The sequence below is a fragment of the Aspergillus clavatus genome, genomic scaffold (assembly GCF_000002715.2).
Source record: "Aspergillus clavatus NRRL 1 1099423829800 genomic scaffold, whole genome shotgun sequence".
Taxonomy (NCBI): domain Eukaryota; kingdom Fungi; phylum Ascomycota; class Eurotiomycetes; order Eurotiales; family Aspergillaceae; genus Aspergillus; species Aspergillus clavatus.
In genome coordinates, this window is record NW_001517099.1 from 779,476 (window position 1) to 803,852 (window position 24,377).

A 24,377-nucleotide genomic window follows, 5' to 3' on the forward strand; every position below is an offset into this window, starting at 1 on the left:
GCATGAACATGATATGCGAGGAGATGTTCTTCGCGTTGGTGAATACGATCCCATCTTCGTTTTTTATAAAGGAAGAACAGAATGCCCGCGGTGACTATCACACTTGCGTCAGTACCAGGACATCTTTTGGGAAATTTAACCGCTCGATAGGAGTCTTACTGGCAATGGCTGCAACGCCACCCACAACCACTCCGATGATGATTGGCGTGACGTTGTTGGAGCTTCCGGTGTCAGTTGAGAGTGCCGGCATGGTATCGGAGCCGGCAGGGTTTGAAGATTCGTCATCACGCGAACGAATCATCCTGAGAGTCGTTGTCGAGCCGTTCTTGAAGCGAAGACGGTGCACGACTGATCATACATGCAAGAGGTATAGAAAGTCCCTGAAACGCTTCATCGAACCCTTCACCAGCGCTTCCCCCGGTGCGGAGAGTGCCCTCCGACCATCAGAGGAGGGATGCGATGATTTAAAACAGATTATCATGTCAATAAGCTCATCCGTGACCCACGGGCCTTCGTTTCAGAATTGCTGAGCTTAAAGTTATTTTGAGGATCAAGCAATGCGGGCACCATGGGACAAAGATAGCAACCGAATCAGAGGACGGTGTCGGTTGACGGTACACGGGTTTGACCGTTCATTGACCGCACTTATCTGCTTTGGATGCAGGCAAACAGGACGTGAAATAGTGAAACGCATGTTGAAATCCTTCCTCGCCCAAAATAGTACCTGAGTCGGTATCGGTTCGCGGATCATTGGCTGAGATTGTTCCTTGAGGTCGGTCGTGGGCGCCCTGGCCCCGTGTCTCCGCGCTAAGACGAGGGAGGGGGAATGGAAAAATCCGACTCATCATTCTGCAGTTGAGCTGTTCAAGGGCTCTAATTCTACAGAGGCAAAGGAATTGCACTACCAAAATACGAGACTTGGATGATGGAAATCATGCATTTTGGTGGACAGACAGACTGGCTGACCGACCGACTCTTTGAGGACACTACCTACTCCGCGTAAGGTCGGTAAATCGCCATGCCTTTCTCTGTCGAAAAATCGACCGCAACTCCCTGTCCGATAAAATACACATATCCTTCCTTCATATCGATCGTCTTGTCGTCTGGCACGTTCATTTGCCCAGACCCCTTGGTGACGATCATGATACTTGGGCCTAGGATTGCCTTGTGCGTCTCCTTCTCACCGGGTCCGAGACATGTGGCTAGTACATTGAACTCACTGAATGGCGGAGCATACTCATCGGTTTTTCCATTCATACCCTTGTCACTTTTTTTCCTAGGCAAATATACTTCTTTCTTCGAGTGGGGCTGGAATGTCAGCGCTTGAGAGAACAGATTGACATCGTCTCTCCCGGGCCGGGGGCAGAAGCCGGTGTTAAGGACATTGTCGGACCGTGCCATGCACTCCATGATGTCGCCGTGTAGATAGGCGTGCATACTGTCTGCAGGAACGCAGACTGCCTCCCCAGGTCCAATACTGAGATAATTCATGAGTAGGGCCGCGACCAGGTTCCCGTTGTCATATTCCGAATATTGCTTGCGGAGTCTCTCCAGCATGCCTGGGATGTAGCTATGCTGACCGAATTGGGATTCAGGAATGTTCTGCAGTTCATTGAGCGTTTCGGAGACAACGACTGGGGAGGTGCTCAGCAACTCCTTGCAGATCTGCCGCAACAGCTCGTCATCAAAGGTTTTGTGGGACGGCACAAAGTGCTCGAGTGGCTTCAGTTTCATGATAGCCTCGATTTGGCTGAGCGGCTTGAAGCCGGCAAACAGCTCAAAGTTTGACAATGCGATGGCTATCTCAGGCTTGTGATTGGGATCACCGAAGTGCTCGGGATCGGTTGCATGGAGCTTCTCGGCCAGGGTCTTGTCGGGATGAATCTGTAAGGGGAGAGCTTTGGAGAAAGATAGGATCTGTTGCCTGTCAACCAACAAGTGTTCGGAACTGATTGCGATCGTCGCATGCATACCTTGGGGAGGAATGGAATCTCTGGACCCCATCGATCCAGCACCGATTTTCCCACGAGCTGCGGATTTTTCTGAAGATAGTCGGAGAGCAACTCGCCCGTGGCAAGGATTTTGGATGGATTTGTTGGGTATGTGCCCATCCACATCTTGTTTCCTCAGTACCGGTTCAACTGTGCACAAGGTATGGCAAGCACTCACCTCGGAATACTTCTCTGTCGCCTTGATCTCCTCGGAGCCGGGCGACTTGGACCATAACTGGGCGACGAGGGCATCCTTGCCCTTCTTGCCCCAAGGATCGTGCTACTCCATAAGCCTATCGTTAGCATGGGGAATGCACGATACGGGAGTTGCGAAGACATACCTTGCATTCACATTTGAGTTGGACCACGGATTCTGCCATTGTGCCGGATATACAGGATGGATGGATTTGAGCAGCTGCTTCTGATCCTTATAGATTATCGATTTTGGTAGGAGTATCTAGGGTACTATGTGTATGCGGTATGAGTCGGGATGGGGGGAATAATAACATAACCTGATGGGCGGTCTTGTAACGATGATCCGGCACCATGCGTGAGCATAGCGTCATATTCTTGGGATCCCGATGGGGACAGGCGACAGAACAGGCTGAAACCAGAGTCAGAAACTTCATACTTAGGTACTTGAACCAGTTAGCAAGAGAGACCTCCACGAGGGACGCCATCCCGCCAATGGGAAGGGCACTGCTGTTCCTGACGTCGACTGAAGAAACGAAAAAGTGAAAGGTGGATGTGAAGCGGGAGACGATGATGCCTTCGACCTGACGTCAGCTCCAGTAGGAAACTGAACTTGTGCAATTTAATACCCATCGGAAGAAAGACAAAGATGCTTCATTGCTTATTCATGGTCATCATTATTATCATTAAAATACTGCTCCATCAACACCAGATAACGTCGTATAGAAATATATCGAGAGTAGTAGCCGCCATGTCCACCAACGCCTGAGAATATGCCGCTTGCCAAAAAAAAAAAAAAAAAAAAAAAGAAATACAGATATCCAAACCATCATGCACGTAAAATATGATGAGACGTAGTTCACCCATAGATATCCTCCGCATCAGGCACCATCGTCATGGTCATCCGGCGTGTGGAAAACCGCTTCTTGCCCGCCGAGCCCCGTCGCGGCACCGCCGTGCCAACCATCCACCCCAAATCAGGCGACAGGCGCGGACTCTCATAGTTACCACACGCTCCACCCTCCTGCCCCGCATACAGCGAGAACCGGCGGTTCTCGTCCTCGCTAGGCGCCAGGCTACTGCTCCCGCACGAGCTGCGCGGCGAGGTGCGCGCGAACTCCTCCTCATACCGCGTGCGCGCCGGGATATACCGGAACTGCGGCGAGGTCTGGCTCTGGCGATGGCTAGAGGGCCGGTTGAGGCTGGGGCTGGGAGTGGCCGCGGCCGCGGCCTTTTCGACTTCGCGCGGATAGTCCTGCTGGATGGGGCGGTAGGCAAAGTGCGACTCGCGGTCGAGCAGCGGCTGGCAGTCGTCGCTTCTGCGGGCTGAGGCGGACGCTGCGAGGCTTGTCCTGGAGCGCGGGGAGAGGCGCATGGAAAGGCGGCGGGAGAAGGACACGGGTCGCGGGGCGGGTTCGGCCAGCGGGGGGTGTTCGGGGATGAAGCCCGGGCCGTAGTCGTAGGCCTTGTGGGGGTGATGGGGGTTGTGGTATTGGTTCCAGGCACCGTCGGTTGGGGTCGAGATGGTGACGTCGCCCCATCTGGTGTGGAGGGGTTTGGGGGTGTTGTGTTTGCGGAAGAGGCTGGTCATTTTGGGGATTTGTTTTTGGGGGGGGGGGGGGTTGTGAAGAGGTCAAGTTGATATATAGATGGGCTCCCCGTTTTTTTTTTTTTTTTTTTTGGAAATGAAGTATATGATAAGTAGATCGGTAGGTATACTATGAGGGCGATGGCACACCTATCACAGCGACCGAAGACACTCCAGCACAGACCAGAGTCAAACAGCACCAAGCTTTTCGACTCCTCGAGTCAGTCAGAGATCTCGTTCTCACATACACATGGGAACTCTCGAGGTCGATGTTCTCCCGTGTTCCTAGTCCAGCACGGACAGGAGATGCGACTGGATATAAAAGCTTGTCGACGAGCCATCAGCCGCCACTCTCTTTGAGTGATGCTAGTAGCCCATAGTTTGGGAGATCTACACAGTACGGGCGTATTGTTGCCAACATTAGCAACCATTCATGCATGCTTAACCGCTTGGGTCCAGTAGTAGTTTGGTTAGATGCAGGAATGGGAAGCTTTGCAGGGATTAACTGGCTTTTTGGGGAGGTAATTTTTAGAAACGGTTGCTGGACTCGCCGGGGGATGTGCATAATTAGTGTGAATATTCGAGGGGGTTGGAATTTGAAATCATTGAATGTGCCATAATTAGGTTCTGTTTGGTACTTTGAAGAGAAATCAAATCAATCATGCCAAATTTAGATCACAAGTTGCATTGCATTTGCATAGCCAAGCGCCCAGTTCCAGCTCGAGATGCCACACGGCCACACGCACGTTCTGAAACAGGCTAATTATGCAGTGTTTCCTTGGTTAATTGTCTAGGAGGGGGAGTTGCCTTGCCTACTGGTCTACCTATAGGCTATGTGTAGTTTAGTTTATCTGGATGTGGTTGCGTATTCGAGTAGAGGGGTCATCAGGACAACATGGATTCGACCAGGCAAACCAGCAATATCTATGTATACAATGCCCCCCCCCCCCTTTCAGTTGAACCACGGTTGCTAACGCCAGTCTGTGATGCAAGGGTATAGAGCCCCGTGAGCATATCAAATGACCCGGAATGCAATCAAGCCAATCCAACTCCTCTTGCAAGCCAGCCATATCCCCTGTCCTGTCTACCTCACACCTTCTCTAGCCATCTGTATAAGCAATCAAAAAACACCAGGAGAACATCACATGCAATCAACAACAACCATAAGTGGTGGGTGACACAATGACTTCAACCACCACCGGCGTGGGTATATATGTACATTCACAGGAAGAAATCATCAAGTGATCGTCGTCGCGTCGCAAATTGGAGTATTCCTGAGAATATTCCATTCTATCGTTAAGATGCCTGACTGTCAGCCTCAGAGAGTGTAGAACTCGCCCCGAGAATCCCAGAGAGACGTATGTACTCTGTCGACGAGCCAGTTCGTTGTCAAGTACATCGTCAGCCGTAAGAATGCCGGGTGGATGTCCCAGGGGAGCCAACTTGAATCGTAGGGATCATTTGGAGCAGGCTGTGAGGAGGTGAAACAGTCTTCGAGTTCAAAAAAGAGACCTGGGACACAGTCTCGTCACCAGAATGGACGGATGATGGCCAATGCTTGGGACTTGCAGGGATGTTCGGTACCGATACTGCAGCGGACGAGGACGGCCGGATGCGTGGAGAGCTCTGTGAGCCATTCCATTGTGCCTGCTGGTCATAGGGTGATGACCCCCACGAGGCACCCCTCGACAACACGGGTCGTTCCGGAGACGACAAATCCGTTTCGCCATATTCCGAATCCACCAAGTACGGCCCATCACACTGACGATTGTCGGCTAGACCTTGTAACTGCTGACCAACAGTGGCCGCATGCAGAGCATGTTTAGTTGAAGGGGTCTGCTCGGAAAATAACACGCTCCGAGTTCTTCTAACTTCTACCATTGACCGGCGGTCCAAGCCGGGGCGGGTTCGTGCCGCAAGTGTCAGTCCCTGATCGTACGAGCTCCTTCGGTTCAGCATGCGTCCACGCCCACTGCTACTATCGAGAGAACCGACCGATTGGTCATTCAAACCGCGCTGCCTCAAGTCCACCGGACTGGGACTGAAAGTAACCCGCGCCCGCATCTTCTGGATGGCAGAGTCCAGTGCGAGCTCGATGGCACAATGATTGCGGATACGCCCGAGTTTAGGCCATGTTGCGCGTTCTCCGCTGAGACAGGCCTGGAGCATAAATTCGGTGGTCGGATTCTTCAGAATTCGGGGGAAATTGCTGTAGAGGATCTTCGGGTAGATGTTGATGTCTCCGTAGTATTTCTGGTTCATGATGGAGGCAGCCTTGCTTAGTGATGTCGGGAAGATACCCAAATCTGACAAAACCGTCATTCGATGCAATATCTCATCTTTTGCTAGATGCGTCACGGCGCGCAACCATCGAGGAACGGGCGATTCCTCCGCCCGCCCGCGGCTCGGTCCATCGTCTCTTGGGAGGAAAGGAACCACATGAGGATTCACCTGCGAGACTATGAAGTGGTTGACATTGAACATTTCGGATAATCGAGTCATAGGTAGATCCCCATCGACCGAGCCATCAATGTACTGCGTGTCAAAGTCATTCCAGGGGACCGCCTCCCCTGTCAATGGGTCCTTGGCCATGAGAGCAAAGGGCGTAAAAACCAGAGGTACCGAGCAGGAAACGGCACTGTTGCGAGTCAGAATCCGATCATTAAGAATGAGCGAATTGATGATAGGAAAAGGGATATGGGGTCGCGCAACTTACACGGCAGACCAAATCATCACGTTGGGTGCGGTAATATAGTTCAATAGCCTGGGAAGCTCGTACATGCCTGCACTGGAGACACAGATATTCAGTATCCTCCGCGTCCTGTTGTAAGCCTCCTGGAAGGTGATATCACCCAGCCAATTTCTCATCACCTTGGCAAGATGAGAGATGTCTAAGAAAGAGCCGTATTTCAAGAACCGGGCTGTTTTTTGCAGAATGTTCTCTTCCTTCCCCTCTTCGTCGAAAACGGCAAAATCGCCATACGCATAGGTGTCAAGTAGCTCAAGCAACTCATCGTCGGTGCGTGTACAGAATACAGCACATATGATACTGCCCGCTGATGCACCGGAGATGATGCGGGGGAGTAGTTTCGCTTGCCACAGAACCTTGAGAACGCCAATGTGGTTCATGCCAAAGGTGGCTCCTCCAGAGAACAAAAGAGCGCTTCGACCGAACGCCTGTCTTGCTGCAAGCAGCTGATCAAGCATATATCTCAATTCGAGCCCGTCACATTTATTTCCAGAAAGCTCCACCAAAGTAGAAATAGTGTCGAGGGCGGTAGTAATGTAGCGGTCGATCAGCTCCTTTGTTCCAACGTGCGAATGCCGATAGAGCGATACATTGCTCATATTTCCCAGGTCGCGACTGAGCGAGGTGCGGATCAGAAACAACATCCTGCTCACATCGCAGCTGACGCGGGCTTCTTCCAGTTGCTTGAGGCGCTCCTGGACCAGCAGGGGGTTGTATTCGGAACATTCAAACGTTCGCTTCCAGGTATTGTTGTCCTCCAGCTCATCCAGTTCGCAAGCGCAACTTTTCCACTCTTCAACCGAGACTGCCTGTATATCAAGAGATACCGGGTTAGCGCAGACATTCACAAGAGCCAGGAAGATGTTGAAGCCTTGATTTACATTTCGCATCCTCAGGTATAAAACCTCCTTACGATCCTCGGCTTCCGTAAGTGCCTTCCTCTGCTCTTTGGAAGCCCAATCACGATATGAGTACAAGGTATCTCCGGCCCAGGTGAACGAATTCCGCACCACTGATGATAACGAAGGAATGGAGATCAATCGCGGCAGGAAATGGTGCTGTCGGTTGGAAGAGGTCGAGGATGGACCGGGTTTGTTCCCGGATTTGGATTTCCCGTGGCATTTGGGCTGTTGCACAATGGTCGAGTCATGGAAGAGCGACATGATGGTAGTAGGCGTGAGGCTGAGGAAGAGCCATCCGTCTGGCGAGGAGATGGGTTAGAAGAGTAGTAGATGGATACGACCAGACGGATCCAAAAGACGGACTCCCTGCCGTGGTTAAGGCATTCTTGTGGATCAAGGCGATTTCAGACGGTTCATATAAAAAAAACAAAAATCCCTAAAGAAGAAATTCGCTTGAGCTAACTAAAGCGAATCCTGGCAGCATGCATGTATTTACTAGAAGAGTATAGGTGGAATCCCCGCGAATCTGGGGGGGGACTGCTTAAGTGCTTAGAGCCTTAGGCAGTAACTAGTTAGGTGGGTTCAGTTCTCTAGTCAGTAGTCAGTCAGTCATTCGGCAGACTCGGCACTAGTCACTAGTAGGGAGTGGCAGGCTGGCAACAAGGTCACGCGGGCCAGTTGGGCTTCCCGATCGATGATGCCCGCTTCATCATCAGTCTGGGGTAATCAACTATCTTGGGGTAGATAGGGACTTGTTTTGATCTTCATCTTCATTCTCGTCATACAGGGAATGGACGAAAGATATCCGTGGATGTTTCTTTCGAATGATTGCTCGTCTAATATCGTGTCCATTATTTATTATTATTCAGAGGTAGTTAGTTCATGACTTCATGTAGATATGTACTCCGTAGATCCTTGAGTGCCGAAGTGACCCTTGACGCAAGTGGCTTTCTGCCTGAGGTATCAGTCAGTATTCAGGATGATACGGAGTACATTATATTGTAAAGAATTGCCAGACTCTTCGCAGGGTCCCGTTCGGCGGTGGAATAACTACTACTACACTTGGGTATATACTCGATCACTTCTGGTTTTTCCCCCTATGACAGAGCCCTGATGACTCCTAAAGGACCCCACGGTCATCCAGCTGTCATCCCATTCACATGCTTTGTCTCATTGAAAGCCAACTCAGTTTCTCTTTTGTGTCCACGGATAGCATGTGATCGATCGATGAAAGCACCCATTACCTCAGCTAGTATCTAGTAATTACTTGTTATGGAATTAGATGAGGGAGTTAACTGTATGTAATCATGATCGCAATAAATCAGGGTCCTAAAAAGGATCTGAAGATGGGAAGGCACGGAGGCAGGATCCTCTTGATCAGTTGTCTACCTAGGATGAACTCCCTGCTTGGACAGACGCCTAAGTTATACTCCTGAGAGCTAGCCACGTTTGCACTGATCATGAAATGTTACTCAAGTCTGCACTGAGCCACCAGATCGTTTTTTTCTCTCTTGCCTGCCAGCGCTTCCCAAGTATCTAGATCCTACCCCCATAATCTTTGGCGCCATGGGCAATGGTCCTGAATTCGATGGCTAAATCGGACGGCAATCGGCTCGAACAGACCACAGAGGATGACGTAGGAGTTAGTAGGACGACCATAATCCCTCTAGGTAAGTAATATTCGGTTGGTTCCATGCTCCAGTCTGGCATTTGTCGTATCCTCCTCGTCCAGAGCGAAGTTAACGCGCTGAAACTCCAGGCGATGAATTTCAGACAGGACACGATTTGACCCATCCTCTCCAGTCTCTTGTTTCCCGAAAGGACGAGCAGCGTAGTTGTTCCAGTAAACGTGCCCTGGAATCAACCTGCCTCCGCCGGTATCAACATCCACTTGTGGAATATTAGCGTAGCTATAGCCCATTCAAATAACCGGCGATCAATATGGTTCTCTCATCAAGCTAAGCGAAAGCGATCCTTCCCCTTTTCATAAGATCAAGAAATGCTGCGTAGCCAATTCCTTAGGACCTCTCCCGCTTGAGCTTCGACCCCTCGTTCACTCCAGAAATGTCCCGCATGGTCAATCTCGGCCGATTGAAATGTACTCTGTTGCGCTTGGGAGAGGTCTTCGGACCATTTACGTAGCTTGTCCGCCGAAGTAAATGTATCCTGATTGCCATAGATTGCCAAGGTTCTATGCGAAGTGAGCTGGTCGGCCGGCTTGGGACAAGAAATTTGCTTATTCTTTATTGGTGTTTCCACTCTCACATCCAAGGACATTTTCGAAAAAAGAGTGAGGAATAGGTTGACAGGAGGCAGAAGAGGGGACACGAGGAGATACGAAATGGTTGTTTGGGCAAGTTCTTCTGCAGCGATCTCCTTAGTACTGGCAGTGGTATCGCTTGACGACTCAGTTGCGACTTTGATTGCGGTATGGCATATTTCATTAAAAAGTGTCTTTCCGCCACTTTTTGAGAATAGATCCGCAATAACGTCGACTCTTGGTAGGTGCGAAGCGATCAATGACCCATAGGAATATCCAGCTAGAACGAGATCAACTCCAGGAGAGATGCTTTGAGTTTCACGCCGGGGGCCAGTCGACTGGGCAATATGTGAACCATTGGCTGCGTGCTCATGTTTTAGTGTATGTAGAAAATAGAGCATGAATCCATAGAAGGAGACATAATCTGCCAACTCAGGCCTCGCTGTCCAACTGGTCCGGCCTCCAGATTCCCCAGCTCCACTGCCGAACTGGTCAGTCTCGCTAACGAAAAGTATTGACAATAACAAGGATTGTGTATCAGACACTGGACACGAACCGAAAGTTGAAGGTGCCCACAAAATAGCCACATCTCAAGAGCTCTCCACCGATGAAGCTCACAACTGGATCATCATAGCACCCTCCAAGAGGCGCGTATGGATGGGCCACAATTGCACCTCGTATGTTGGAGTTACTGGAATGGTCAACAGGCAGATAAACGCGGCATTCCAGCTCGGTCCCATCATGAACAGAGGGGATAGAGAAACTGTGGGTTGGAGCTGAAAGGTACATCTCATCCAACACGCGATCTGGCCACACCCTTTCGCTTAGGAAACGAAGAGAAAATATGGATAGATTTCTAATGTCTAGATGATTCCAGGAGTTGATTGGGGTCGATAAGATAGATATATATAGTTTCGGGTTGGGTTTATTCTTCAGTCTCAGGGGCCGTGCACGATATGTCTACCAGTGGGTCAAATCCATTGTCTGGAGAACTTCTCCGTTCTAGAAACGATGACTAACATGGCCAATTTGGCCGAAAAGAGAGTCTCAGCATAGTGGCAACTGTGGCTTATTACATACACAATGATCTATTCTACCATTTATTCCTCTCAGCCTCTATTAAAGGCCATACATTTAACGCTTTCGTCAATGACAGGAACAAATTCTACCCACAGAGCGGGATCCGTCGCAATGATCAAACTTCTGGAAGCAACCAAGCGGGATCAGGCTCATCATCCTCGTCTTCTGACCTGGCAGCTGCCGTGTGGGAGTGCGTCTCATCCCTGAGTAAGTCAGCAGGAGGTTCCGGGTTGTCCACGCTCAGTGGATCTGCAAAAGAATCGTGATGACGATCGGGGTGATCCTCATTGGCCTTCTTTTTGCCTCTACCAGGCCATAGGGCCTCTTCAGATACACCGAAAGCGTCTAGGAGCATTTCTCGTGCTTCACGTAGGGCTCCCAATTCCGCACCAATACAGCATGTGAGTAGTTTCCACCCTTTTCTCTCCGCAAGATCCAGATGTTGCTCCACACTGTTCGTCATTTGATCAAGGTCTTCTATTACAGTCCGAATCTGGTCAGTTTCCAGACTGTCTCTTGACTGCTTGTCTGCCTTGAGAATTTGTGATGTTTGTATCGACCTGCGCATCGTGGCTCTAAGTCGTTTTTCGAAGCTTGAAACCTCGCCTATCACCTGCTTCCATATGCCACCGCCTTCTTCGAGAGCCTGGATCTCAGCATCTATCTCCTGTTGCCTCTTCCGCAAGTCGACTTGCTCCATTTGCCAATGATCCCGAGCCATCTCAAGGGTGCGGCGCTTGGGATTGAGAGAATAGAAAGTTGATTGATTGCTACCGGCTAAATGAGGCTGGACAGAGGGTTGCCTCAGAAATTTGTCGATATCTGACTCCACGAGAGACAATGAAGCCTTGTAAGAAGACATTTTCGACTCAACGGCGTTCTCCATTTGCGAGAGTTCTTGGATGACATGTCGATGCCTGACTTTCATCTCAAGAAGCTTAGTCTCCAACTCCCGAATTTCCGTTTCCAGATGATGGCTCTCATCCTGCAGCTCTTTTGAGCGCTGGTTGCCCTCATTATTGTGGATACTTGCTATGGCGTTCTTTAAGCCGGCTTTTTTGGTACTAAATTTGTCAATCTCGCCCAATGCATCCGCTCTCTCGTCTACCCGAAAGCTGAGAATATTTCGCTCCTCTTCTCTCAACTTCAGCAAGTCATAAATTGATTTGAAGATTCCCTCTCTTGCGGCACGTAGTCCAATATTTCTTGCGACAGGCTGCCGAACGGGAACTGTTGGAGGACTTCGAGGACGGCTCAGCTCGGTCAGGGTAAAGCTTCCGTTTGAGACGGAATCGGTGGTTTGCGGTGTCCCTCCAAGGCCTGCCAGGAGACCATCACTTTGGGCATCAATCAGGACCTGTAGATTATGCTGGATGTATTTTGTTTGACGGTCAATGTAGACAAGAGGATCTTGCTGAAGTGCAGAATTCCCAGGACGTAATGGCAGCAAGGAGCTTTCGCCACTTCTCTGGAAAATTGTCGACATTTTGAGGGCACGGTTTGATCGCAATGCTCAAGCTTTCCTTCGCACTCACTCTGGGGGGTAGCTTGGAAGACTATAGAAAGTCCAAGGCGGGTCCAGTGAGCTACATATAGATAGTCTGCACCGGGAGTAAAGATCAGAAGAGCATCGGTAAGTGAAACACCATCGCTCCAAGGCAAGTACGGGAAGAATGATCAATGCAGAGGTGTCATGTTGGCTTTATCTCTTCCGAAGTCTGAGTGCTTGTGATCATCTTTCCCATTCCATCATGGTATCACGTGACAGTTCTAGGGGTTTCTGCAGGAACCACGGATGCCTTTCGTCAGCTTCAAGCGTTGACGTGTGCCTCGCTGCTGGCGGAAGCTTCCTAATCAACTTCCAGCTTGCTACTCTCATCTTCCGCTTGTTTTTATTTCATTGAAAACACTATCTCACTGTACATTTTGTAAAATCTGGTATATTCTCTCATCCCAAACTGCTTTTCCTTTGCTTTGAGCTAACAACGCTGTCTTGAAGCTCCGTTCTCGAAGCTATCGCCTCATCTCGCGATAGAACAGCTGACCCTTCCATCAACCCGAATCACCTGGTCCTGAAGCAAGATATCTCTAATAAAGATGGTCGGGCTCGCTTCGGCCGCCGGTCTTGTTGGCTTCCTTTCTGAGCCTGATCCGGAGTTGCGAGTGTTTGCTCTGAAGACTCTCGATTCCCAGATCGACCTCCTCTGGACAGAAGTTGTCGATGCAATTCCCCAAATGTTAGTCATTCATCGTCTTTTTGCATATTGATTTATCTTCTGCATCGACATAATGATACTTTCTGCTTCAAGGCCTTGTCACTGACCACTTTTGCATCTAGAGAGGCGTTGTACGAGGATGAGTCGTTTCCGGAACGGGAACTCGCCGCCTTAGTCGCGGCAAAGGTTTACTACAACCTCCAAGAATACAATGAAAGTATGGTCTTCGCTCTCGGGGCCGGGAAACTTTTCAAGTTGGAGAACGGTGGCGAGTTCGAGGAGACAATCATCGGTATGTGAGAACGCACCGCATAAGCATGATTGGTTTGCTAATTCCATTGTCGTTCTCAAGCAAAATGTATCGATACTTTCATCTCTCTCTCCGCTGCCCAACGCCCCGCAGCTGGCGATCAGCCTGCCAACCTGAATACCGCGTTCCCTACATCCGGTGAAGGAGCCACAAGTACTTCCGCCAGCTTAACGTCTCCCATAACGCCATTCTCGCAGTCCGCTCTGCCTTCGAAATCGTTGCTCTCTCGGCAAGAGCTTCCAGGCATGGATGCTGCCCATCCGGGAGGGGAAGATATTACTGTAAAACACGACGAGACTTCCCTCGTCTTGAAGAGTGGGGTTCAGGGCCAACTACAAGCCGTTGTTGAACGCTTGTTTGAGCAATGTTTCCTGCAGAAGCGCTATCGCCAAGTGATTGGAATCGCTATCGAGGCCAAAAACCTGGATGTGCTACGCAAGACCATTATTCGCGCAAGTGAGGACGAAAAGAAGCAGCACGGCGAGTCCAGACGTAGCGAAGAGCTCATGGAGTATGTACTGGATATTTGCATGGGCATTGTTCAGGAGCGTGCATTCCGTAATGAGGTATGGATGGGGATTTCAGTTTTCACGGATCTCGACTTCGACTTGGCTAATTCTTGTCACAGATCCTGAAGCTTATTCTTGATCTCTTGAACGAAATTCCCGCTCCGGACTACTTCTCCATCGCCAAGTGTGTTGTCTTTCTGAACGAGCATTCAATGGCCTCTGTTATTCTTCGCCAGTTAGTGGAGAAGGGGGATGCACGGTCGCTTGCTGTGGCCTACCAAATTTCCTTCGACCTCTACGACAACAGCACGCAAGAATTTCTGAAGAAGGTCCGCGAAGAGATTGCGGAGCTTGTACCGGATCAGAGTGAAGCAGAAAAGAAGACTGATGATCAAGACGATGAACCTAAGGAGTCCGACCCTCTGCTGCAGGACCAGGAGCAATCACGGTCACTCGGAGGCAATGATTCCAATGAGAAGATGTCAGACGAAGCACGTACAGCGTTCAAGAACATCCTTGACATTCTTGACGGCATAAAATCGATCCAGCTCAACTTGGAGTTTCTTTACCGAAATAACAAGGCCGACATTGCCATCTTGAACAAAGTGCGAGACAGTTTGGAAGCGCGCAACTCCATCTTCCACACAGCAGTCACCCTCTCTAACGCGTTTATGCATGCTGGCACCACCCACGACAAGTTTTTCCGAGACAATTTGGAATGGCTCGGCAAGGCTGTGAACTGGTCCAAGTTCACAGCCACCGCCGCGCTCGGTGTCATTCACCGTGGCAACCTCAGCCAAGGTCAGAAGCTCCTGCAGCCATACCTTCCGAGGGAACATATTGCGGGTGTCGGTGGTTCGGGCTCTGTCTACAGCCAGGGTGGATCGCTGTACGCCTTTGGCTTGATCTATGCCAACCACGGTGGAATGGCGGTTGATCTAATCCGTGATCACTTCAAGAAGGCTACTGAGGAGGTCGTCCAGCATGGTGGAGCTCTGGGCCTGGGTGTTGCGGGCATGGCTACCGGTGATGAGGGCATCTACGAGGATCTGCGGAACGTCCTCTACACAGATTCGGCGCTCAACGGTGAGGCTGTCGGTCTTGCCATGGGCTTGGTTATGCTGGGTACTGGCAACATGAGAGCTCTCGAGGACATGATCCAGTATGCTCACGATACGCAACATGAGAAGATCGTTCGCGGTTTGGCTATGGGAATGGCCTTGATCATGTACGGCCGTGAGGAGGCTGCTGACGAATTGATCAATGGTCTCCTGGGCGATCCTGATCCGACCCTCCGCTATGGTGGTATCATGACCATCGCTCTGGCCTACTGCGGTACTGGTAGCAACAAGGCCGTCCGCAAGCTTCTGCACGTCGCCGTCAGCGATGTCAATGATGACGTCCGCCGTGTCGCTGTTCTCAGCTTGGGCTTTATCTTGTTCAGGAAATACCAGAGCGTGCCCCGTATGGTTGAGCTGTTGTCCGAGTCCTACAACCCGCATGTGAGATATGGTGCTGCAATGGCGCTGGGTATCTCGTGCGCTGGTACTGGGCTGGATGAGGCTATTGACCTGTTAGAACCCATGCTGAAAGATTCTACCGATTTTGTCAGACAGGGTGCTTTGATCGCCTTGGCCATGGTCCTGGTGCAGCAGAATGAGGCTATGAATCCTCGTGTTAGCAGCCTCCGTAAAGCTATGATGAAGATGATTGGAGACAGGCATGAGGATGCCATGGCCAAGTTTGGCTGCGCTGTGGCCCTCGGTATTATTGATGCTGGTGGCCGAAACTGCACCATCAGCCTTCAGACACAGACAGGCAACCTCAACATGCCTGGCATCGTTGGCGCAGCTGTCTTCATCCAGTACTGGTACTGGTTCCCGCTTACTCACTTCCTATCTCTCAGTTTCACCCCGACGGCCGTGGTCGGAGTGGATCAGAAGCTTGAGGTTCCTTTCTTCAAGTTCCACAGCAACACAAGGCCCAGCCTCTTTGACTACCCCCCGGAGCAACAGGTCAAGGCTGAGGAAGCGCCAGAGAAGGTGAAGACGGCCGTTCTTTCCACTACTGCTCAAGCCAAGCGCCGGGCGCAGCGCCGGGAGAAGCAACAGCGCCGAGAAAGCATGGACGTTGACCAGACCCCCACGACACCTAAGGTATCAGATCAACTGCCGGAGAAGATGGAGACCGATGAAGGTGCGGAGAAGGAAGAAGAAGCCAAGGAGGGAGAGAAGGGCGCTGGTGAAGGTCCGAAGAAGAAGGCTGAGCGCGAGAAGGTCGGATATGAACTCGAGAACATGTCCAGAGTTCTCCCTGCTCTGCTTAAGTACCTCACATTCCCTGACCCGCGGTACGAGCCAGTAAAACGGGTAAGTCTTGCCCCTTAGAAGCTATAGTGTTTTTGCATCACCGTCGCATTGCTAACTGTATCGGCAGCCTACCGGTGGAGTTGTTGTGGTGCTGGATAAGAACCCCGAGGAGCCGCGCGAGACGATTGAGATGAAAGCAAGCAAGGAAGTTAAGGCTCCTGCCGCCACTGCAGAATCACTGCAGGACCGGCTGCAAGCCGCCATTGGCGCGGCGGCCCTCCAGACGCCTCAGCGTGGTGCTGGTCGGACACCTCTGGGTGCCGATCCCACCGCCGCTGCAGGCGCCGCTGCCGCTGCCGGTGTTCTGACGGCTGTCGATGAGGATGAAGACGATGGCGAAGAAGCGCCAGTGCCGGACGAATTCAACTACGAAACCGACGAAGCCGAGGACTAAGGGTCGGCACACGGGACATATGTTGGGTTGGAGGTTGTATTACTAGATTAATGATGGATCTGCGTGTGACTTCCCAGCGAGAGCAGTACCACTGCTGGGGACCTGAAATATACCGTTGCAACTATATTGGAGTTTGTATACACCTTGAGGAAGGGTGGTAGAACATTACAATTCGTGCTTGTACTACTGTGGTGCTGCTTATAGGCTATGAAATAATACCGCTCACTGTCCTGGAATAGGCCAGCAGATCCGAGAGTGATCATAATGAATGGATGCTCATGCATATCTTCACATGCATTCCTTCCCTTTTATGTTTGCCAGTTGACCAGGGGTCAGATGCTCTGTGTACAGCGGTTACGGTAACTCTGTATTGTAAGATTGGCGACTGCATCCAATGACGGGATCCATTTCTCGCGTTGTTTGCCCAATGAGCGATAGCCTGCTGTCACGTGAAACCGCGAGCCTCGGCAGTTTCCAAAAAAGGGGAGATTTACACACGCGGGTCGGGTGCCGCCATGACGTGGAGGGACTTTGTGAGCCAATCAGCACAAGCACAAAACACAACGGATGACCTCAGCTGCGAAGAGCAATTACACTTACAGTATTTGGCCGAGGTTCAGGTGCATCCTGCTGCAGCTGTTTTGGACTGACAGGTTGACGGCATCATATTTCCATCCATATTACTATTAACTCACGGGAAGAGTAATGACCGCTGTCGCGCATATCGCTGGACATGTGAAGAAATCGCCGAATACCACTACTCTGAGCGCATAAATTTTGTTGCATGTCAGACCACCCGAGGGTCCCTGGGAATCGCTCAGTTGGTCTTGTGCACTCTTTTGGGCTGTTCCTCCGAAGCAGATATCCACAGCTGGTGCTTCTCCTTGGTCCCCTTCCTGGTCCTACATATATCTATCCCCCCCGACTTCTCTCCCGCTGCTTACCCCGGATTGTCTTTCACATCCCTTACTTTTTGTACCTGTATTTGCCCGCCCCATACCCCAGATAGTCTGCTGTGCCAGTACCCTAATCCTGTGGGCTTCTTGATAGATCCTCCATAATCTCACATTCATATTGGCTTTTCTTCCCCGTGGAACACCCCGTTCACATTATACATCATGTCCAAGACATTTTCTAAGGACGAGGTGGCGTCGCATAGCAAGCCCGACAACCTCTGGGTTATCATCGATGAAGACGTATACGACTTGACGAAGTTCCAAGACGACCACCCTGGCGGAAAGAAGAGTATGTTGGCGCTCTAGGGTACAGATCGACCATGAGGGGCAGCCGCGCTAACCATGCGCATTTAGTTCTCTCCCGTGTTGCCGGAAAAGACGCTTCGAAACAGTTCTGGAAGTATCACAATGAGGGGATTCTGAAGAAGTACAAGAGCCAGCTGCAGATTGGATCGTTGGATTCCAAGAAGGCTGCTGCTGCGCCTGCCCCCGCTCCCGTCAAGGAGGCCCCTAAGCCCAAGGCGGCTGCGCCAGTCGATGTGGTGGCTGCCAAGTCCGCAGCGCCCCTCGATCCTTATGGTGAACTGATTCCCTTCTCGGATCCCTCATGGTACCAAGGCGTAAGTTTGAAATCTGGCGTTCTCTGCGCTGCATGGAGCCTGGCGGAACCGGTTGTACTAACCCCGCCATCTACAGTATCACTCGCCCTACTTCAACCAGACTCATGCTACCCTCCGCGAGGAAGTTCGGCAATGGGTAGAAACCGAAATCGAGCCGTATGTGACCGAATGGGATGAGGCCAAGCAGGTGCCCGACAAGATCTACAAACAAATGGGTGAGAGGGGTTACCTTGCCGGTCTCCTGGGTGTGAAGTATCCCGTCAACCACACTCCCCACAGAGTGCAGTCGGTAGCGGCGGAGAACTGGGATCTCTTCCACGAGATGCTGCTTACGGATGAACTATCGCGTGCCGGCAGTGGTGGTCTGGTCTGGAATTTGATTGGTGGTTATGGGATTGGTTGCCCGCCACTGGTGAAGTTCGGCAAGAAGCCCCTGGTCGACAGAATCCTGCCCGGCATTTTGGCAGGTGACAAGCGCATCTGTCTTGCCATTACTGAGCCCGATGCGGGCAGTGACGTTGCCAACCTGACATGTGAAGCTAAGCTATCCGCTGACGGCAAGCACTACATTGTCAACGGTGAGAAGAAGTGGATCACCAACGGTATCTGGTCCGACTATTTCACCACTGCTGTTCGTACCGGCGGGCCTGGCATGAACGGAATCAGTGTTCTTTTGATCGAGAGATCGGCTGGTGGCGTGAGCACCCGACGCATGGACTGCCAGGGTGTCTGGAGCAGTGGCACCACCTATGTCACCTTCGAGGATGTCAAGGTGCCTGTGGAGAACCTCATTGGCAAGGAGAACCAGGGCTTCAAGGGTAAGCTGTCTGTTCTAGTGTTTTACCTTTACCTTTTACTTAGTCATACTGATCTGCCATTTAGTTATCATGACCAACTTCAACCACGAGAGAATTGGCATCGTGATCCAGTGCGTACGATTCGCCCGGGTCTGCTACGAGGAGTCGGTCAAGTATGCGCACAAGCGTAGGACTTTTGGCAAGAAGCTCATCGATCACCCTGTGATCCGCATGAAGCTCGCACATATGGCACGTCAAATCGAGGCTACCTACAACTGGCTCGAGAACATCATCTACCAGTGCCAGTCTATGGAGGAGACTGAGGCCATGCTCAAGCTAGGAGGTGCTATCGCTGGTCTCAAGGCTCAGGCGACGACCACTTTCGAGTTCTGTGCCCGCGAGGCCAGTCAAATCTTCGGTGGTCTCAGCTACAGCCGTGGCGGTCAGGGCGGCAAGGTTGAGCGGTTGTACCGTGATGTTCGTGCCTACGCTATTCCCGGTGGAAGCGAGGAGATCATGCTGGATCTCAGCATGCGCCAGAGCTTGCGTGTGCACCAGATGTTTGGCATGAAACTTTGAGTTTTTTTTTTTTTCTTTTTTTTTTTTCTTTTCTTTCTTGCTGGAATATGAGAGTGCGGAAAGCATAGATATCCACCATCTTCCATATGATTTCTTGATTATTGAGCCATTTGGGTATCAAACACAGGATGGATGTACCTTATGACCATATATATTGCTTCTACTTTTCTTTGGATCAGAGCCTTGTCTTAATCTCCTAGTATCACCGTATTTTGTATGTGAAGTTGTTGAGCCGCGACCGAGAGGATAGACGTACGGTTGACTGTTCGGACCAGAAGCGCAGTAGAGTCTCCGCCGTGTCGACCGAGTAAATCATCAACTTGCGCCGCCATCTGAAAGTTCCCTCACTTCAAACACAGCTCGACCGTGTTGCTTTCTCCTTCACCAGAGCCCACTCACAATCATTATTTGTGAGCAGCTTCATTCCATCCCTTTTTGTTTTGTTCCGAGCGATAACCTTATCTCGGAAAACCAGGAGGTTTACTGTCGCGGTCGCGGAGTCGGCGAACCAACGGAGAAGTTGCCGCTCGATTGCTTGTCTGGTCAACTTCGACGCCTCGACCTCTCTCTTCATTGTTCACCTCGTTCTGTGCCACTTAGCCGGCCGTCCTGTTTTCCCGAGCTGAGAGATAGGTTCACGACTACTTAAACTGCAGATACCCCCGACAGTGTCTGTCAGCTTCCCAATACTTTTTTGTTCTCGCTGGCTTACTGAGAGCTCGTTCGCTGACCAGGCTCTCAACTCGAAGAGAGTCTAACGCGCTACTCCCCTTGCTTAAAACCTACTGAAATTCGTCGAGAGGTATTTCCGCAGAAAGGGTCGACCTCTAGTACTGCACGCGGTCGAATTCCTCCAGTCTGATTTCTTAATCTGACAGCCACATCACATCTCAAAGACAACATGTCGCGGAATTTTCTGAATGAGGACTTTGGATCCGAGGAGGAGGATGATGATTTCAACCCCGCGCCCGTGGAGGACTCGGATAACGATGATGTCAAACCGCAGGTGGGTTTTCATATGACAAGAGATGGGCTCTTTATGTGTGCTCACGCTCGTTGGAATACAGGCACCGAACCGCGCTCGAATGGAAGATGATGAGGAGGATGACGACGACGAAGATGTCAAGCCTGAACGCGCCAACCGAGAGGATAGCGAGGATGATGTGAGGGCAAGGGGCTACGCCAATAACGCTCGCCGAGCTGATGCTCGTGACGAGGATGATGAGAATGAGGACGAAGACGAAGGTGAAGGGGAGGAAGACGATGAAGAGGATGAGGAAGATGAAGAAGAGGACGAAGATGAGCAGGAGGTTTCCTCAGTGAGTTGACCATTGCTTGGGTTTCTACTGGTGGCCATTCTGACCTTGGTTGTCTTTTGCTTGCTAGGGTCGGCCGAAAAAGCGAATGAGAAGAGGGGGCATCCATAACTTCATTGATACTGAAGCCGGTGTTGATGAAGAAGAGGACGAAGCGGAAGACGAGGAGGATGAACTGGCCGATTTCGGTGCTGAGATGCACCCGGATGATTTGGATGCCCTCCCTGCCGGTGCCGAGACCGATGACCGCCGTCACAGGCAACTCGATCGTCAGCGTGAGCTCGAGGCCAGCATGGATGCCGAGAAACAAGCACAGCTGCTTAAGGAAAGATATGGACGGAATCGCGCTGCCGCGTCGGATGCAGTTGTCGTGCCCAAGCGGCTGCTGCTTCCTAGTGTCGACGACCCCAGTATCTGGGGTGTTCGCTGCAAGGCCGGCAAGGAGCGCGAAGTTGTATTCTCCATTCAGAAGCGGATTGAAGAGCGACCTCCTGGATCTCGGAAACCGATGAAAATCATCTCCGCGTTCGAGCGCGGCGGCGCCATGAGTGGTTATATCTATGTCGAAGCGCGGAGACAGGCCGATGTAATGGAGGCGCTGGAAGACATGTCCAACGTGTACCCGCGCACGAAGATGATTCTCGTGCCCGTGCGCGAGATGCCCGATCTTCTACGAGTACAGAAGTCCGAAGAGCTAAATCCCGGCGGATGGGTCCGTATCAAGCGAGGCAAGTACCAAGGCGATCTTGCCCAGATCGAGGAAGTCGACACCAATGGATTGGAAGTCACGGTCCGTTTGGTTCCTCGGTTAGATTATGGCTTGAACGAAGACAGTAGTGCCCCGGTGGTTGACATCAAGAGAAAGCGTCCTGGCATGAACACTGCGGGCCCTCGGGCGCCCCAAAGACTCTTCAGTGAAGCCGAAGCCAAGAAGAGGCATGGAAAGTATCTGTCTGCTACATCTGGCCTGGGTGGAAAGTCGTGGAGCTACCTCGGCGAGACATACATTGACGGTTTCCTCATCAAGGACATGAAGGTGCAACATCTCATCACGAAGAATGTCAATCCCCGACTCGAGGAAGTGACTATGTTTGCACGGGGTTCTGATGACGGAACTTCGAATCTGGATCTGGCCTCGCTCGCAGAAACGCTCAAGAATTCGACCGCCGAGGAATCATACCTGCCTGGGGATCCCGTTGAGGTGTTCCGAGGCGAACAGCAGGGCCTGGTTGGCCGCACCACATCGACCCGGGGAGATATCGTGACCTTGCAAGTCACCGAAGGTGAACTGGCTGGACAGACAATAGACGCCCCCGTCAAATCCTTGCGCAAGCGCTTCAGAGAGGGTGATCATGTCAAGGTTATTGGAGGCAGTCGGTACCAGGATGAGCTGGGTATGGTGGTACAGGTCAAGGATGATACAGTGACTCTGCTCAGTGATATGAGCATGCAGGAAATCACTGTCTTTAGCAAGGATCTTAGGTTATCTGCGGAAGCGGGCGTTGATGGGAAGCTGGGCATGTTCGACGTCCATGATCTGGTTCAACTTGAGTGAGTATCTTTGGCTTTTTCTCTCTTCATGCGCTGACTGAATATTTCCCAGTGCCTCTACTGTTGCATGCGTCGTCAAGGTCGACCGTGAATCGCTGAGAGTTCTGGATCAGAATGGCTCCATTCGCAATGTGCTTCCGTCTCAAGTTGCCAACAAAATCACACCTCGTCGAGATGCGGTTGCCACTGATCGCAATGGTGCCGAAATTCGGCACGGCGATACCGTGCGAGAGGTTTATGGAGAGCAGCGCAGTGGTGTGATTGCTCACATTTACCGCTCGTTCCTCTTCTTGCATAACAAGTCGCAAGCTGAGAACTCGGGTATTGTCGTTGTCCGTACCACTAACGTCGTGACCGTCTCTGCCAAGGGCGGCAGATCCACCGGGCCTGATCTTAACAAAATGAATCCTGCCATGATGAGGAATGGCATGCCTGGCGGCGGGATGGGCCCTCCTAAGACCTTTGGTCGTGATCGACTGATCGGCAAGACAGTTCAGGTGAGGAAGGGTCCGTACAAGGGTCTCGTTGGCATTGTGAAGGATTCGACAGACATGCAAGCACGAGTCGAGCTTCACTCGAGGAACAAGCTCGTGACAATCCCCAAAGAGGTCCTTGTTGTCAAAGACCCCGTTACTGGCCAGACGCTCGACATGTCTCGGAAGGGAGGTCAGCGCGCACCATATGGCGCTTCTGCTGCACCACCATCCGGCTGGCATGGTGGCCGTACCCCAATGGCAGCAGCTGATTCTTCCAGAACGCCTGCGTGGGGTGGCGCTTCTTCTGCTCGAAGTAAGTATACAACTTCGATTAGGTATGCGAGATTTCAGTGTCTGACTATACTATTTAGCACCCGCTTGGGCAGGCGTTGGCGGTTCCCGTACTCCGGCATGGAAGATGGATGGATCGCGTACATCGAATCCTTACGATGGCAGCCGAACTGCGTACGGTGGTGGCGTCGGATCGCGCACACCGGCATGGAACGCCGGGGCACGAACGCCCTACGACTCCGGCTCGGGATCAAGCGGCTTCGACGCGTTCGCAGCAGGATCTCGGACACCAGCCTGGGGCGGCGCGAACGCTGGCGGCCGCACACCAGCCTGGGGTGGCGCAGGCTCAACCGCAGGAGGACACAAGGAGTCCCGGGAGTACGCAGACGCACCCACCCCCGGAGGCAACTACTCCGCTCCGACTCCAGGTGCATACGCCAGCGCCCCGACCCCGGGAGCCTGGGCCGACAGCGCCCCGACCCCAGGTGCTTACAACGCCCCTACACCGGGCGGCCCCTCAAGCCGTCCGTACGATGCACCCACGCCGGCGATGGGTGGTGCGGCCGCGACCCCGGGGGCTGGGCCATATGGGGACGGCGAGGATGGCGGGCCTCGCTATGACGATGGGACACCTAGTCCTTAAGCTAAAACGCGGGCGACATACCGAGAGGAACACGCAGAGTGGACAGATCTTTTTTTTTTTTTTTATTTTCTCTCTCTCATCGCCCAGTCGGCACATTTTACATTACTTTGTATTCTAGAAGCAAATCTTTTTTTTTTTTCTTGGCATGGTAGAAAGCTCAACAGGATGTATACTTTGCGCTCTGATTATATCAACCATTTGTAGATCTATGTACGGAGATCTCGGGAGTTCAAACCCCGAGCGACGCAAGATACAGTCGGGAAAGAAAGAGGGGAAAAAAAAAAAAAAAAAAAAAAAAAAAAACCTTCAAATAGTCATAAGAATCATGTCGTGTCTGGCGAGACGCACACACCTTAGTGTGACCAAATCTGCACAAATAAAAACAGAATAAAAAAACAAGTATGGGGTAGTAAGGACACGATCAAGAAGGTAAAAGAAAGATCTCCTGCGTGACTCTAAGTGGTACAATCCGATCCATCTTCGCAGGGGATACTGCCTACTCGAGAAGATAAAAGAAACGAAGGTGTATGTATAGGCACGATGTTTGTTATTCGCACGTTCAGTGTGCAAGAACGGATCTGCGGATTT

General features: G+C 51.5%; 9 protein-coding genes across 9 annotated transcripts, besides 5 other annotated features; 3 read left to right on the top strand and 6 right to left on the bottom strand.

Annotated features, from left to right (window-relative positions):
- Positions 1-97: 97 nt before the first annotated feature.
- On the bottom strand, positions 98-301 carry ACLA_047780 (uncharacterized protein; the record flags this gene model as incomplete). Its single annotated transcript, XM_001271734.1, has 1 exon — positions 98-301. One exon carries the CDS (start codon positions 299-301, stop codon positions 98-100), a length of 204 nt encoding a protein of 67 aa, XP_001271735.1.
- Positions 302-990: 689 nt separating this feature from the next.
- On the bottom strand, positions 991-2,371 carry ACLA_047790 (mannose-6-phosphate isomerase, class I; the record flags this gene model as incomplete). The annotated part of the gene is made up of 4 exons (XM_001271735.1): positions 991-1,917; positions 1,974-2,117; positions 2,170-2,271; positions 2,333-2,371. 4 exons carry the CDS (start codon positions 2,369-2,371, stop codon positions 991-993), a joined length of 1,212 nt encoding a protein of 403 aa, XP_001271736.1.
- A 597-nt stretch (positions 2,372-2,968) lies between these two features.
- Positions 2,969-2,995: a microsatellite.
- A 47-nt stretch (positions 2,996-3,042) lies between these two features.
- Positions 3,043-3,774, bottom strand: ACLA_047800 (uncharacterized protein; the record flags this gene model as incomplete). Its single annotated transcript, XM_001271736.1, has 1 exon — positions 3,043-3,774. The coding sequence occupies one exon, from the start codon at positions 3,772-3,774 to the stop codon at positions 3,043-3,045; it is 732 nt and encodes a 243-aa protein (XP_001271737.1).
- Positions 3,775-3,844: 70 nt separating this feature from the next.
- Positions 3,845-3,864: a microsatellite.
- A 1,308-nt stretch (positions 3,865-5,172) lies between these two features.
- On the bottom strand, positions 5,173-7,683 carry ACLA_047810 (putative Patatin family phospholipase; the record flags this gene model as incomplete). Its single annotated transcript, XM_001271737.1, has 2 exons — positions 5,173-6,409; positions 6,488-7,683. The coding sequence occupies 2 exons, from the start codon at positions 7,681-7,683 to the stop codon at positions 5,173-5,175; spliced, it is 2,433 nt and encodes an 810-aa protein (XP_001271738.1).
- Positions 7,684-9,414: 1,731 nt separating this feature from the next.
- ACLA_047820 (uncharacterized protein) lies at positions 9,415-9,699 on the bottom strand (the record flags this gene model as incomplete). The annotated part of the gene is made up of 1 exon (XM_001271738.1): positions 9,415-9,699. One exon carries the CDS (start codon positions 9,697-9,699, stop codon positions 9,415-9,417), a length of 285 nt encoding a protein of 94 aa, XP_001271739.1.
- A 1,178-nt stretch (positions 9,700-10,877) lies between these two features.
- Positions 10,878-12,248, bottom strand: ACLA_047830 (uncharacterized protein; the record flags this gene model as incomplete). Its single annotated transcript, XM_001271739.1, has 1 exon — positions 10,878-12,248. One exon carries the CDS (start codon positions 12,246-12,248, stop codon positions 10,878-10,880), a length of 1,371 nt encoding a protein of 456 aa, XP_001271740.1.
- A 611-nt stretch (positions 12,249-12,859) lies between these two features.
- On the top strand, positions 12,860-16,560 carry ACLA_047840 (proteasome regulatory particle base subunit RPN2; the record flags this gene model as incomplete). The annotated part of the gene is made up of 5 exons (XM_001271740.1): positions 12,860-12,999; positions 13,101-13,270; positions 13,331-13,854; positions 13,917-16,166; positions 16,234-16,560. 5 exons carry the CDS (start codon positions 12,860-12,862, stop codon positions 16,558-16,560), a joined length of 3,411 nt encoding a protein of 1,136 aa, XP_001271741.1.
- A 1,118-nt stretch (positions 16,561-17,678) lies between these two features.
- ACLA_047850 (putative acyl-CoA dehydrogenase) lies at positions 17,679-19,512 on the top strand (the record flags this gene model as incomplete). The annotated part of the gene is made up of 4 exons (XM_001271741.1): positions 17,679-17,805; positions 17,871-18,136; positions 18,213-18,954; positions 19,019-19,512. 4 exons carry the CDS (start codon positions 17,679-17,681, stop codon positions 19,510-19,512), a joined length of 1,629 nt encoding a protein of 542 aa, XP_001271742.1.
- Position 19,513: 1 nt separating this feature from the next.
- Positions 19,514-19,551: a microsatellite.
- Positions 19,552-20,413: 862 nt separating this feature from the next.
- On the top strand, positions 20,414-23,789 carry spt5 (transcription elongation factor spt5; the record flags this gene model as incomplete). Its single annotated transcript, XM_001271742.1, has 5 exons — positions 20,414-20,518; positions 20,580-20,831; positions 20,899-22,379; positions 22,432-23,168; positions 23,227-23,789. 5 exons carry the CDS (start codon positions 20,414-20,416, stop codon positions 23,787-23,789), a joined length of 3,138 nt encoding a protein of 1,045 aa, XP_001271743.1.
- Positions 23,790-24,063: 274 nt separating this feature from the next.
- Positions 24,064-24,091: a microsatellite.
- Positions 24,064-24,092: a microsatellite.
- The last annotated feature ends 285 nt before the right edge of the window (positions 24,093-24,377 follow it).